A 15034-nucleotide genomic window follows, 5' to 3' on the forward strand; every position below is an offset into this window, starting at 1 on the left:
CAGCTCTTGTCACACAGGTTTCCTGAGCCTCTACACATTTTTACTGTCTTAAACCTCAGACATACACATACCACTCTGAGGTGCTTCTCAGTGTTTAGTCTCTTCACATTCAACATGTCCAAACTAACCCCATCCTTCTCCTCCTGACAACCACTTCTTGCTGCCCATTCCCTATTTCACTTCATGGCCAGCCAAACAAAGCTGAGGGGACACATGGGACTATTCACCACCAAGAGAGCTTACCAGACTCTCTCCCTTCAACACATTTTTAACATTTTCACTCTGCTTTCTATTCCCAAATACTAGTATGACTCTTACAAGTTTGTGTCTAGACTATTAGAACCGATCTGCCTCAAGCTTCCTGGGGGCTCATCTGTCAGTTCCCCCAGCACGCAGCCTGCTCAAGGCACACTGACCCTGCCCCCCAACATTCCCCAACACACCATCTGCTTTCCTAACTCTACATCTGCACCCTTGAGAATGCCAGTGACCTTCGATGCCTGGCAAACTCCTACAGGCACATTCCAAGGCCAGTTCAAATGTCACTGCTCCTCTCCAGTCGTCCCTTAGCTGAGTTAGTGTTGTTCGCTTTACTGTGGACACACAGTGCTTCATACAAGTCTCCATTCAAATCAAGCCAGACAACATTTTTAAATACCTGTTGTGTAATAGGTACACTGAGCACTGGAAAATATAAAAATAACCAAGAGCTGGACTCTATCCTCATGGATCTCACAGTTTAGTAGGAGACAGAGAGCTAAGAAAATAATTACAGGACAGGATAATAAACACAAAGATTCACGGAGGCCAGGACAGTTCAGCTGGGGTTTGAAGAATGAAGAGTTTGCATTCAGATTTGCTTAAACACCCCTTTTCACCTCACCCTCCAGCTAGTGAGCTCATTAAAAGGGCATATTACTTAATCATGTTTGTATTCTCAGAATCTAGTAGACTGCCCAACACAGAGCAGACACTCAAAACATGTCTTGAATGTATAAAGAAGAGACTGCATAGTGACACATTAAGCATAGTTTATGAGTCATTCTATAAAGCAATCTTTCCAGAATTACTTGCCAAGTGAGAAGAACTGTGTATAATGCCTGCAAAATGATCCAGAATTCAGTGATGATATTGGCAAGGAAGAAAAGAGAAGACACTTGTCTCCCATGTGCCTATGAGGTCCTATTGGTTGGCCTCAGCCCTACTCCCTGGTCCCCACCACACATGCTGGATAGCTCCCTGTGCCTCAGGCGCCCCCTTTACTGCCTCATCTTGGTCTCTGCATCTGCTGTTCCCTCTGCCTGCAAAGTCCTTCCACCTGGTATCCAAATGTTTCCCACCTTCTCCTCCTTCAGGCGTTGGCTCAAATGTCTCCTGCTCAGTGAGGCCTTTCTTGACCACCCTATTTCAAGGTCTAACTCCTTTCGCTGCTTTATCTCCTCAGCACGTATCATTATCTTACATACTAAGCATTTTTTCACCTGTTTTCTGACTCGCCTTACTAGAATTTAAGCTCCGCGAGGGCAAGAATTTGACTCTTTTGTGTACTTCATTCCCAGCACTTAGAACAGTTCCCACACAAATAGACACTCAATAGATACTTGTTAAATGAATAAGGGAGTGTGTCAGGACTCGTGTTGTGTATCTCACAGGGTTAAGGGCCTCGACTCCAGGACCAGTCTGCCTGGTCTGTTTCCTGCCTCCACCAGTTATTGACTGTGTAACTTTGGGTAAGTTACATCAGCTTTCAAAACCTCAAATTCCTCATCTGTAGAATGGGGATAATCCTAGAATCTAGACCACATGAGTTATGAGAATTAAATTATACATTTAAAAAGCTTAGAACAGTGCTTGGCACAGCATTAGCACTCAAAACACATTACTACTATTATTATTTTTATGGAAGGAAAGCTTCAGATACATTCTTTAAAAAAGTGTTTGAATGACACACAAATACAGAAATATGTATAAGCAACACCAACTAAAGCTAGCTTTAAGAATAGTTATCAGGTGATAATTTTTGGGTTTTAGTAATGAATTTATGCATGAATACATTTCTCATAATTTTGCTGGGTATCTCTCTCAAACTCTCACTAGAAAAGGCCAAAACGATATAAAAGTAAGTTGAAAAGACTTCAAGTTCCTTTTAACACTAAGTAAACAAAAAATCAGTTTACAAAAATAACTAAGGAGGAAATAACTTAGCAAGAAAGAAGAGAAACCTATAATGATAGGCAAGTCATAACAAGTTAGAGATGTACTCCTGGTTTGAGAGGAATTTATTTTACTAACCCACAATAAACTGAATTAAAACAAAGGTTAACCCTTTTGAAATGTTATTTCTCTTCCTCTAGAAGAAAACTAAAGACTCCCTCTTTCATGAGGCCTTTCTTCAGGCTCTGGTATAATCAGATTGGCTCCTTAACATTCTTCTCGTCCTCAAAGTCCTCAAGGACTCACGGGCCTTTCCCACACCCCTTACACATCCCTTTGTCCTGCTTTGTGGTTGCTGCATAAACATGCATTTGCCCTCGCGGGGTAGGTTAAAGGATCCACAAGGCAGCGAGTATATTCTGTACTACTTCCGTAATCCTACCTGGTCAGGCTGGTGGCTGGAAGGGCAATAACATGTTTGTATGAAGGAACACACACATCTATAATCTAAAACCTGGTAAGAACCGGTGTTGCCTCTGAAAGCAGGTGGCAGGCGGGTCTCTTGAAGGTGTCTGAATTGATCATGAAGTATTTACTAAGCAGTAATTTATTCAGCAGCATGAATTTGCAATGACCATGTAAAACCACTTATACCATGGTAAATTGATAGAGAACTTTAAGCCAAGGGCCTAAAAAGAGAAATGCCACAGCGTCTAAACCATTCAGCTGAGCGTAAGAATCTTACTTTTTCAAAACTCACAGTCCTACTCATTGCACTTCTTTAGACTAAGAAAGTGAAGGTTGAGAGCACGGACTTTGGGGCCCCACTGCCTGGTCTGAATCCTACGTCTGCCACTTTCTAGCTGCATAACTTTGATGAATTATTTAACTTCTCTATGGTGGTTTCGTCATCTGTAAAATGGAGATAAGCCTCCCAAAACTATTGCGCGGATTAAATGAACTTACATGTGAAATGATTAAGACAGAACCTGGAACCTGGTAAGCATTTAGAAAGTGAGCTGCTATCACTGGCATGATAATTATTATTAGAAATAGTTTCTCTCACTATCTCACCTATTTAACTGAGTGGTTAAAACACACACCTACTCCAAAGAGGCAAAGATACTTTGGAGTTGGTTTGTTATAATCATTCATAATCTGATTCCATATAAATTTCCAGGTTTTATTTTTTCTCAATTTTCTTGAGATGTAATTAACATACATCACTGTATAAGTTTAAGATGTACAGCATAATGGTTTGACTTACATATATTATGAAGTGATAACCACAATAAGTTTAGTTAGCATCCATCATCTCATAGAGATATAATAAAAAGAAAAAGAATTTTGTTTCCCTTGTGATGACTCTCAGGATTTACTCTCTTAACATCTTTCGTACATATCATACGACAGTGTTAACTACAGTCATTATGTTGTATACTACCATTTCCAGAGTTTGACAAGCAAAATGGAAGAGTTCCATTTGGTTTAATTATAATTCTTTATCATATTCATTTTAAAGCTTCAAGAAAATGGCTCTCTCAATGCCAGGTCTGGTTTTCCACTTAGTTCTCTGAAAGGATTTATTGAAAACCCCAAGTTAGCTGGAACATTCCGGCTGCTTACCTTTCAGTAGAGTAACTTTGTATGATACAGAGGATATCCATTTGGTTTCAATTTTCTAATACACAAACACTTCATTGTACAGTAAATGGCAACATGCTCTCAATGATCTAAAGGCACATTGTTTTTGCTCCTGGATTTTGGTCTACTTTTAACTCTGCAGTGATCAAGTTTCCCATCTCCAACAACAAATACCTCTCAATTTATTGTGAGCATCCAAACAAATTGGTTGCTGTTAATTTCTTAAAAACATAATACAGCATAAACAAGTTAGCCTTCCAATGGTTAAAATATAAAATCAAATGCAACTCCATAAAGTTTCTGGTTCCTTTAATTTTTTTTCCTATTTATATATAGAAAACCACCAGGTAAAATATAATTTAGATTTTAACTCAGATTGAAAACTCTGAATGCATAACTTAGTTATCAAGCTTATTTATAGAGTGTAATAAAAGCTCAATAAATTTCCCCCCCTTTTTTTTTGAGGAAGATTGGCCCTGAGCTAACATCTGTGCCCATCCTCCTCTATATGTGGGATGCTGCCACAGCATGGCTTGATAAGTGGTGCATAGTTCCACACCCAGGATCTGAACCTGTGATCCCTGGGCTGCAGAAGCAGAGCTCACGAACTCAACCACTGCACCACCAGGCCAGCCCTTCCCTGTCTTTCATGAAGACTAAACAGACCTGCTTTTCCCTCTTTAAGGCTTGATATTATGCAGTATACAATAAAGGGTCTTAAAAAATGCTTTGCTCTTTGGTGGGACTGATCATCTACATAAAAGAATTCCATCTTTTAAAATATATCCTGGATACTGGCCTCATTTCTTGAAAGTATGCATACTTCAGGTTTTTTGGGATTTGAGCATCATGCGGCCCAGAGAAGCATGCCAGTAGCAGTCACTACTCAAAAATTAGGTGGGCTCCAAACTGCCCCTAGAGAGACAAGGGCTGCAAATGTTGACCTTCTGGCCTGATATTCTCAAACCCTCACCCTTCAGAGAACTCACAGAAGCCCAGGGAGGATAAACGACTCCCTCAAGCAGCTCACTGGTGCCAGAGCGGTGCTAGAATAGGGGGCTCCTGACCACAGGCCGGGCTGCCAGTGCCCATGGCTCTACGTGCCACCAAGCCACAGGCGCTCCTAACATCCAAGTAGGAGTGGAGCTCCCCACCATCTGGCAAACACCATGAGCCTTATCTGCCACAGTAAGAACCAAAGCTTTAACCTCACTTACGCCTCAACTCCCCAGCTGTGGCAATATCCAAAAATAGGGATCATTGCTTCGCCCGATGTCTTTAGCTTCTCTTCCGTTTTTCTCCCAAATGATGAACGCTTCAAGCTGACAAATTCCTCTTTCCCACAAGCTCCCCTGGGGATGCGATGAAAATGTGCTGCAAATCCCTCTTCCTCCCCCATACCTCTTCCTGGGTTTGCTCCTCTGGACCATGATGCTGGCCTGAATCTAAATAAACCAGCTTTAAAACACTGCCGTGCTGTAGAGGCTTCTTAACAGGATGAGAAAATAAAACCTAGAAATACGAAGGTGTGCAGAGGTAAAGAGATTCTCTGGGATTCGGCTGGTTTTGTTGGTTTCTGTAAAATGTGCTCACTGGTGTGGACACATCACTCTAGACACACATTTCTGGTTCAGACCATTCAACAGGAGTCATGATTTTTATAAAGGAATTTACTTCTAAACCTCTCTGACATGCCTTTAGTTTGCTCAAGGTTGTACCTGCTAAAATAAGGGGTGTTCCCTGAAGAATGTTCTCAGTCAACTGAAGGGCCAGCAGGCTTTTTATCTTAGTCCCTGTGGAATAGGCCGAGTCTTTCACTTCCTGTTCTGATTTGTAACACAGAGAAATCTGTACGTCTGCCAAATTAGTAAGACACTTAGCTACTCTAAAGCTTCAGATTTCATAAACCTAGTATGAACTTACAACTACTGCTTCTAAAAGACAAACCAACACAAAGAAAAGTTCAGATTAGAAAAGTTTAACTTTTTTAGTCACCCTCATATCCCTGAAAACTTATAATACATCTTTCAGCAAAATTCAAGAAAAAAATCTCTTCACACGTGGTGAGGGTACATCATGAATCTAATAAATAACACAAATATTATTAAGCACGTAATATGTAAAAAAAACTCAAAATGAAATGATTCATATATAACAAGTACCCAATTGCATATTTATATACGTAATGCTTCCAAATAGCTTAGAAGTTGGTTTATGCACATCCCTCTCTCCCCAACTAGCCTTTATGTTGCTCAAAGATAAGGTTACATCTTCGACTTCTTTTTCTACCTTCCCTCTGCAACATGCTGGTCCACAGAAGGCTAAACACTTTAGTGACAGAATGCGTTATCTGTCTTTCTGCTTTCTGACATGCCTGATTTTACATTCAAATAATTCATAAACTGCTATAAGACACAACTGAATTATTTTATTCTTACCGGAAGTGGACACACGCCTGATCCTCTGAGGAGTTAAGCCTCGATCAGAATTAAGATTTCTACTGTCACTGTTTCGCCTCAAACAGGAAACAGAAGGCCCCACTTTGGCTTTCGGACCAGGCGTTTTCCTCAGACTGGAGGAGTCAGACTTGGATATATTCCTACTTGAGGTGGTTGCAGTTTTTGAAGCAGAACCCTATGAAAAAACAGTGAGATCTTAGTCCAGATCATTCCTTCCTCAAACCATTTCCTTGTGGTGTTAGCTATGTGAAAGAACCAATTTCTGTCTAACCAGATATGCCAGATGGATAATTCATTTTCATTTTTACTAGGAAGAAATTAAAACTGTTAATCATGTACTCTTCAATTTACCATGATCTGCCTTCTGTCCCCAACAGCTGAAGGGTTCCCAAGATGCCCAGTGCCACAAGTTGAATTCAAGCTACAGCTTTCAATCCTTTCCCCGCAGGCCCTTCTCAATGGCATCTAATGCTGATGAGTCCATCTTTCTTTGGTTTCTCCAACACAGATCTTTCCTAGTTTTCTTTCTATCTGTCTGGTTATTCCTTCTCTGGATCCTGTGCTTCTGCACCTTTAAATGCTAGTTGTCATGAGGATCCTAAACTCGGCCCTGTTCTCTTTCCTCACCATACACTCTCCCTTGATGACCTTGTCCATTGTTCCAACTGCCAACTACACGCTGTGGTATCCAAAGTCCACATGTCCCAGCCGCACTCTCTTTGGAGTTTCCCATATATTTAGCTTCTTTCTGCATCTGCTCACTTAGCATCCTTCAGGCACCTCTACCTAACAATGTCAACAACAATCTTACTATTGTTGTTTTTTACTAATTAACATATAGCCGTCACAGAATGGAAAATACCCACTTTAAGTCTTAAATATATCAACTCATTTAATCCTCATAACAACCCTATAAGGCTGATACTTTTATCATTCCTCATTTTACAGAAGAACATGAAGCATGTCTAAAATTAAACTAATTTTACCCATCCAACTCAAAACTTATCTCTTCCCATATTCACCAAAACATGCCCAGGCACCCAACTTAAACAGTGAGAGCTATTTCTAGGTGCTTCCTTGCTTATCTCCTAAACTCTTGATGGCATTCTCTCCCTTTTCCATCTGCCTTAGCACAGGGCTGCATCATTTCTTGCCAGGATTACCAAAACCATGTCCTCAGGATCTTTCTGGTCTTACCAGCCTCCAATTCATCTTCTACTCCATTGCTAAGGCACTCTCTCTAAAGTCCAGATTGGGTTAGATGGCTTCCCTCTGTCTTCCAGACAAAGTCAACTCTTCTTAACAAGGCACACCAAGACCTTTAGGATGTGGCAGCCCCTGCCATCCTCTTCAGCTTATTCCTTACTGTTCGTGATTCCGCATCCTTAGCTCCAATCATACTCACCACCTAGAGTCTCCTGAATGACAGTATATTCTCATATTTCTTTATCTTTGTATATATTATTTCCTCCACCCAAAATACCCTTCCAATTCATACTTGCCCTTTAAGTTCCAGCTAGTGACTAACATGGCATCTCTCCTAGAAGCCTTCCTTGACACTCTCCCCATTGCCCTTACCCCATTCCGCCTCCTACGGCACAGCAGTCTACACATACTCTCAACTTAGTACTGAACATCCCCTTGGTTTACCTTCTATTAATACCCACTGCACTAGGTTTGGCCATGGGCTGTGTCTTTCTTCTTTATATCTGAACAACCATCACCATCATACACAGCACACAGTAGACACCCAATAAATGTTTCTATTCCGCGGGAAGAAATGAGAGCCTGACCGTTACTCAAAGAACAATTTCCAACATCATGAGCTATAATTTGTATTCTCCCTTTACACAAAAGCAAATTGAGCCTCACAGAGACTAAGTAAGCTGCCCAAGGTCACTGTGCCAGTAAATGATGGAGCTACAATGTGAAATCATGTCTAATTCCAAAATCCATGCTCTTAACCTCTATGTTGCGTATTCCCCACTATCCTTCTTTGTTTCCTAAGACATAAGTGGATAATTTCCAACAGAGATATGTAAAGCCACATGCTGATGGCAGTTGAATTCATACACTAGGTGGATTAAAACTAACTTTAAAAGGCAATATCCCAAGAGAACGCTGGAAAGCAACACAAAGTTGGCCAAGAAAAGCAGGCAATTGTAAAAAGCTAAGATCTTCTACCTCTACTGTAAAACCGGCTAAGGGGATCCCCTGAGAAAACCTTCTAAAAAGTAAACCAACTTAGAATAAGTGAATCTTTAACAAATCAGACTTACTCTGCCTTGCAGAGCCAACATTCCACAAAAATCTTGAAACCCTGTGGTGTACGGAGCAGAAACGGCCAGGATTCAAGTCAAAGGACCTGAGTTTGAATCTCAGTTTTCCTATTTACCAGCTATGTGTGTTTTAAGTGTCTTCTATGAGGGTTTAAAATGGGATGTTGTTATTGGGAAGAGTAAATGGTGACATATAAAGCACCTGATTATTACTGGGGAAATTCAATGACATATATGAAAGCTTTCTGAGCAAAGTAGTCCAGAGCAGGCATCAAATAAATATCAATCCCTTTCCTTTTATTTATTTTTATGTGTGTGTGAGGAAGACTGTCCCTGAGCTAACATCTGTTGCCAATCTTCCTCTATTTTACGTGGGATGCCACCACAGCATGGCTTAATGAGCAGTGTTAGGTCCACACCTGGGATCTGAACCCTGGAACCCTGGGCTGCTGAAGCAGAACACACAAACTACTATGCCACTGGGTCAGCCCCGATCCCTTTCCTTTTAGATAACTCACCACTCCCTTTTTCTAACACACTGTCACCAATACATGACCTCTGTAATGGGTAGCTAGACTCAACCTGTATCAAACTAAAATCAAATTCCTTCTAAATATGAACCTTTCTGAAGTTTCAGATAAACCCTAACCACCAAAGAGCTGTGAGGTTGGAGGCAGCCTAAGGATTCAGTAACCTCAAGGCCTAATTCAGCCCAAGACCAACAGAGAACACTGAAAATTAACGTCCAGGACTGTCTCATCACAGGTCCAGGGCAGACTTAGAACCTTCGGGCACTGCTGAAGGAAGTGTCCAACGAACACAGGAGTTTGAGCAAAACATGAAGCAAACGTTCATTCGTTCAGCTCTGTACAAAAGCACAAACCCCGTGGCCTGTGATGGGTTGCCCAGCCCCGATCCCACCACACATGGAAATGTGTACCAGGTAGTGATACTGAGCAAACAGCACTTAAGACATCATCGTGGAAAAAGAATGTTTTTCTATCCCAGTCGATAAGTAAAAGTGTCAGTGCTGAAAACTAGGAATCCTAACTGCAAGAGTCCTAAGATAAAAAGTGCTTCTTGGGCCGGGCCAGAGGCATAGAGGTTAAGTCCGCAGGCTCCATTTCGGCAGCTCGGGGTTCACAGGTTTGGATCCCAGGCACAGACCTACCACTCATCAAGCCATGCTGTGGTAGAATCCCACATACAAAATAGAGGAAGATTCGCACAGATCTTAGCTCAGGGACAATCTTCCTCAAGCAAAGAGAGGAAGATTGGCACAGATGTTAACTCAGGGCCAATCTTCCTCACCAAAAAATTTTAAAAAGAATAAATAAATCAATCTTAAAAAAAATAAAAGTGCTTCTTTTCCAAGGAGTACTGATCTATAAACATCAAACTAAGAATGCTGGTTAGAATTGCCAGAGTTTATAATTTAGCACAATACCAAATTACAAATTATAAAACAAGTTTCCTAAGTTTGACTTCAAAAGAACTTAAAAATAAAATCTGAGTTTTGAAACAATAGACAATCTCATTCGTTTAGACATCAGTGTGGTGTAGCATTCTTCCTAAAAAGAATGATTTATTACAAAAGCCCAAACATCTCTAAACTGATCTAGCTCAAGAATATCGTCATCTTTCCTAATCTCCTACAAGGACCTATCAATTCCCTATGCACCCTGAAAACACTTAAAACAGCCCTTTAACACTTTGCCACGCTTACCAGCTTCACTGCTCTCAGACATGAGCCCTCAGAGACGTTCCCTCTGCCTTCCTACCCTGGCACTGAGCTCCACTCCTGGCCCAGAGGACAGAAGCCCAAGCAAAGCCTACGTGGGGCTGAAAATACACCTAAGTCCCCACTGCCAAAAATAGGGCTGAGGACAAGTACACAAAGCCCAAGCGTGGCCTGCCAACTGACAAACTCAGAAAACCAGTTTCTTCATGCTGTTGTCAAAATACATGCACGTTCAAAGAAAAATCATCTTTGAATTGCACGTGAATTCTTTATTCTTGAAATGGAACTATCTAGTCTCCCCCACCCCAAATATCTGACAGCGCTACAGAAAACATCCTGCCTCTTCACTCGACATGAATAAAATGGGTTTTGTTTCTTTTATGTAGCGGGAATCAATATGTTAGGGCTGCAGGTGACCTCAGACATCTACTAATCCAATCCTTTCACCTTTGGGTCTCAAAAGATAACTTATCCAAAGGGACATTAGCTGAACAGACGCAAAAGCCAGAATCCTCCTGTTCATAGAAGAGAGCTCCACTTCCCACAGCAGCTTCCTCACACAAGACCAGGAGTTATTTTTGTGTTGATACTGTTTACCAGCACTCCCCAGCCATTTCTTAAATGTGGGCCGATACATTTTAAAGTTCACACACAAACCTTTGTTTCGTAAATGTAAAATATAATCAGATGTTTAACTTCAAATAACTAATTATCCTAAAATACTAAAGTAACCGTTCTTTTAGCTTACTATTAAAAGGAACATTCATACTCAATATGAAATACTGAACTTGAGAATTTTTTTCAATGTGCAAGTTTCCTATATTGTAACCAATTAACATTCTACAATGTACTAAGACAAGGAATTACTGAATAATATATTAACACCTGAAAGAAAATTTGCACACCTAGTTCTGCAATATTATCGACTATTAGTGGATAACCAATTGCACACATATCCCTCAGTTTCCTCCACTATTCCCTAAAGCAGGCAAAAATTTCACTTACCAAAAACAGAGAACCATAGTCAAAGGTCTCATTCATAATTTCCTTTTTCAGCTCTTGTTTTTCCACAGGTGTCCCATTTTCTTTTTCACCCTTCTTTGCAGGGCTAATCCGATCGATATTGGAAGCACATGTCATTTCCAAACATTCTGTGCTTTCCATTTTAACCGGGAGTACACCTTTGATCTTCTGGAAAAACGCAACCACGGACCCAGTCTCACAGGCTGAATTAGAAGAACTCGCTTTGTCAACATCTTCCTGATTCGATTTCACGGCAGATGTTGTTCTTGGAACCTTGTGTGAAGCATTTTTAGAATGAGTTGTAACATGCACAGTCTGGCTAGTAATGAGTTTATTAAATTGCTGCTTATGCGTCTTGTTAATTAAGATTTCTGCTTTTGTGTCCGCATTCAGGTCAGATCTTGGTGTTTTGCTCAAAACTGTCAACTGTCTTGAGGAAGACACCGATGAGGGTGGCGAGGCACCGGTTGACTGAGGTCTGGGTGCGACCTTTGATAAAGCAGGGTCTTTGGACTGCAACACTGGTCTAGACATAACTTTTGCTTTGACATTCTTGAAGTTTGGTCTTGGGTAACTTATAATTTCGGTTTTTCTAACTTTGCTGCCTACAGGGGTATTCGTTTTGGCTGTTGATTTTCCTAGATTAGCTTTAGACTTGTTCACAGGTGCCCCCTTCAAGTTTGGTAAATTTCTAAGCTCTCGATTACTCCTCTCAACTTTACTACATTTCTCTGTTGCTTCAATGGGGGAAATAGAAAAGGTTGCATTTGTGGGTTCTAGGACTGGTGTTGACATGCAAATTGTGTTATTTGTGCTAACGACCATATCATTTGCATCCCAAGTCAGTTCAAATGATGAAGCCCCTTTTTGCCCTGGTGGGCTACTCAGTATCAAATCTATGGTACGATTTTGAGTTCCCAAATCCTTTTCGCTGGAAGCAATTTGTGTGTCTTTAGCCACAGTGACTTTATGTTCTGGGTTCAGCACTTGGGCTTTGCTTGTATCAAAAGCTGGCACCAATAAAGGGCATTCATCATCTATAAGACAATTGGACACTGTTTCTCTTAGATTTTGGCTCATTTCCTTTTGCCCATATGAGCTCTGTGAATGTGTCTCACTATTTGGTTCATCTTTAGATAAACAAAAGAACTCTTGTAATACAGACCCATTGGGAACATCCATGTCATCAGAAACTGGTGTTAGGGCTTGTATCTCTTTTTCTCCAACTAGTCTTTGCTGTGATCCATCTGTGTACTCACTGGTGACCTTGCCCAAAGAATACTGACACCAATTTCCACTATCTGGAACATCAGTTTGCATCACCACATCAGAAAAGGCTGTGTAAGCTATGTCTTGGGCCTCTGATATTGTGGCCTGAGGGTTTTCAAAGCTGTCTCTAGCACAACTTGTTCCTCTCACGTGTATCTTATCAGAATGGGAAGATGCATGAACGCAACAGGGTAAAGACGTATTTCCACTTCTCACGCAGGTTGGTTGCAGACTTCCAGTGGTATGCAAAGACTGACTGTTTCCAATGGCATGATGTGTGATAAAGGTGCAGTTAATGTTATCCACTTTCATGTCAAACGTTTGGTTTAGCTCCAAGGCAGAAGGGTAGTCTGTACAGTTCAAATCATCATCATTAGATCTCCACACAAAAGGCAGAGCTGTCTCAATACTCTGGGCCTGAAATGACTCCAGAGAATGACAATTGTTATGTGGGTACTTGGGCTCCTCTCCATCTACAACCCGTGCAGAAGACGGCCGTGTGGAATCTTTGTGCATATCTAACATCTCCTTACTAACGAAACCACTTGAAGACTTTTGGTGATCAAGTACTTCAACACACTGAGGGTTTAAAGAAACAGATTCACCAATGTCCACAGCAGAGTTGGTTTCACAATCAACCACCATGTCATCCGAGCTGGCAGAATTCCAATTCACAGTATTGGCTGAAGAGTTTTGTGTAGGTGGTGATTTGGGGTTGTATGAGCATGTGTTTCCGTTTTTATCACTGATAGATGAGGATTGCAGTTCATCTCCTGTCTTGTCATCTGAATTACCATCATTCATCCTGAATATTAACTTTAAACTTCTGCCATTTTATTTCCTCTTTAAGTCCTTTCAAATGAGAGGGAAGGAAAAACTGTCTCCTAAGTTCTTCAGCACAGTTGAACGTTTCTTAGTCTAAGATGCTTTGAAGTTGAAACGATTTGTTGTTCCCTGGAAGAAATAAAACATTTAACTCAAGTATTAGAAGAATTAATAAGTCATCACTTGATTAATTTCAGTTACTTTATTTTTACATTTAGAACCTACAACTATGGATATGGGTACTTAGACATTATTAGCTGAAGTATCACCCTCTTCCAAAGATACTTTTTCATTTGAGGGAATGGGACAGAAAAGAAGACAAAGACACAGCTGAACTTCCCCTGGGACTGATTGCACATCTGATGGCTCCCCCCTACTCCCAGTGGTTCTTACTTGTCATAAGAGAGAAGGAGGCTAAATCTGACAACAGCCATTTCTTTTGGCTGGTTGACAGTGTAACCATTGGTCCTAATTTGCCTAGGACGGTCCCAGTTTATGTTGTCCCACCCTAATTAGTGATAATGCCCTTTTCATTTCCAGAAGGGTCCCTTATTGTTTCCATGGAACGTGATTACCAGACAGACCTCGGAGGCACAGCAAATGAACTCAAGACCAATGAAGCATTACGACATTAGCATTTCTCTTTTCCATGTTTTCATTCCCTATCTCAAACATTCCATTTCAAAGTTGGAGGAAAAAAAAGTTGGTGATTCTTAATAAAGTGGTACTCTGTTTAACATTTTTAGGAACTTCCAATAGAGTTACTATATGACACAGCAACTCTAAAGCATCTACTAAAGAGAAATGAAAACATATGTCCACACAAAAACTAGTCCTCAAATGTACATGATTCTTAATAGAAGCATTATTCAGGACAGTCAAAAAGTGGAACCAACCCAAATGTCCATTAACTGGTAAATAGATAAGAAAATGTTGTACACCCACACAACTGAATATATTCTTCAGCAACAGATAGGAATGGAGTATTGATACATGCTACAACATGGATATAAATGTTACAACTTAAAAACCATTATATTAAGTGAAAGAAGCCAGTCACAAGAGACTACATATTATGTGATACTAGGTACATGAAATGTCTAGAATAGGCAAATCTACAGAGACAGAAAGTAGATTAGTGGTTTTCTAGGGCTGAGAAAGAGTAGGAGGGAAGGGAATGAGGAGTGACTGCTAACTGGGATGGTGTTTCTTTTGAGGATAATGAAAATGTTCTAAAGATTATGGTGATGGTTGCACAGTGCTGTAAATATACTGGAAACTACTGAATTGTATATTTTAAAAAACTCATTAAGAATAACACGAAAATTTTCAAATCTAAAGATTTTTGCACAGAACTAAAATTTGATTGTGCTTTTGGTCAAATTGAAATGCTTAAGAAAGGCCCAAATGTTCAAGCTAGGAATGCAAATAAATAATCCAGATATATATATATACACATTCACTTGAACTGACTTCTAATCCTGGTATTTAATGTCGTTCAGATGTCACAGTACGGAAGACACACAATATCCGTGAGGAAAAAAATGACACTCTGTAACCTTAAATTTATAAATTGAGCAGATCTCATTTTTCTATTTTGCAATCTTTTCTCTGTATTCGAACTTCAGGGACCCAAATTC

The 15034-nt window shown here is 40.4% G+C and overlaps 1 protein-coding gene across 16 annotated transcripts in view; it reads right to left on the reverse strand.

The window, feature by feature from the left end:
• MTUS1 (microtubule associated scaffold protein 1) overlaps positions 1–15034 on the reverse strand; it is a 145369-nt gene that overhangs the window by 84014 nt on the left and 46321 nt on the right. For all 16 annotated transcript variants that reach the window (XR_011498872.1, XR_011498871.1, XM_070500049.1 and 13 more), the window contains 2 exons: positions 11283–13523; positions 6237–6432 (listed from right to left, as the gene is read on the reverse strand). Coding sequence is in view for 14 of the 16 variants with exons in the window: in XM_070500049.1 (XP_070356150.1) it covers positions 6237–6432; positions 11283–13373 (2287 nt within the window). In the remaining 2 variants the exon portion in view is untranslated. The remainder of the gene's footprint in view (positions 1–6236; positions 6433–11282; positions 13524–15034) is intronic.

This window comes from Equus asinus, chromosome 27 (assembly GCF_041296235.1).
Source record: "Equus asinus isolate D_3611 breed Donkey chromosome 27, EquAss-T2T_v2, whole genome shotgun sequence".
Taxonomy (NCBI): Eukaryota; Metazoa; Chordata; class Mammalia; order Perissodactyla; family Equidae; genus Equus; species Equus asinus.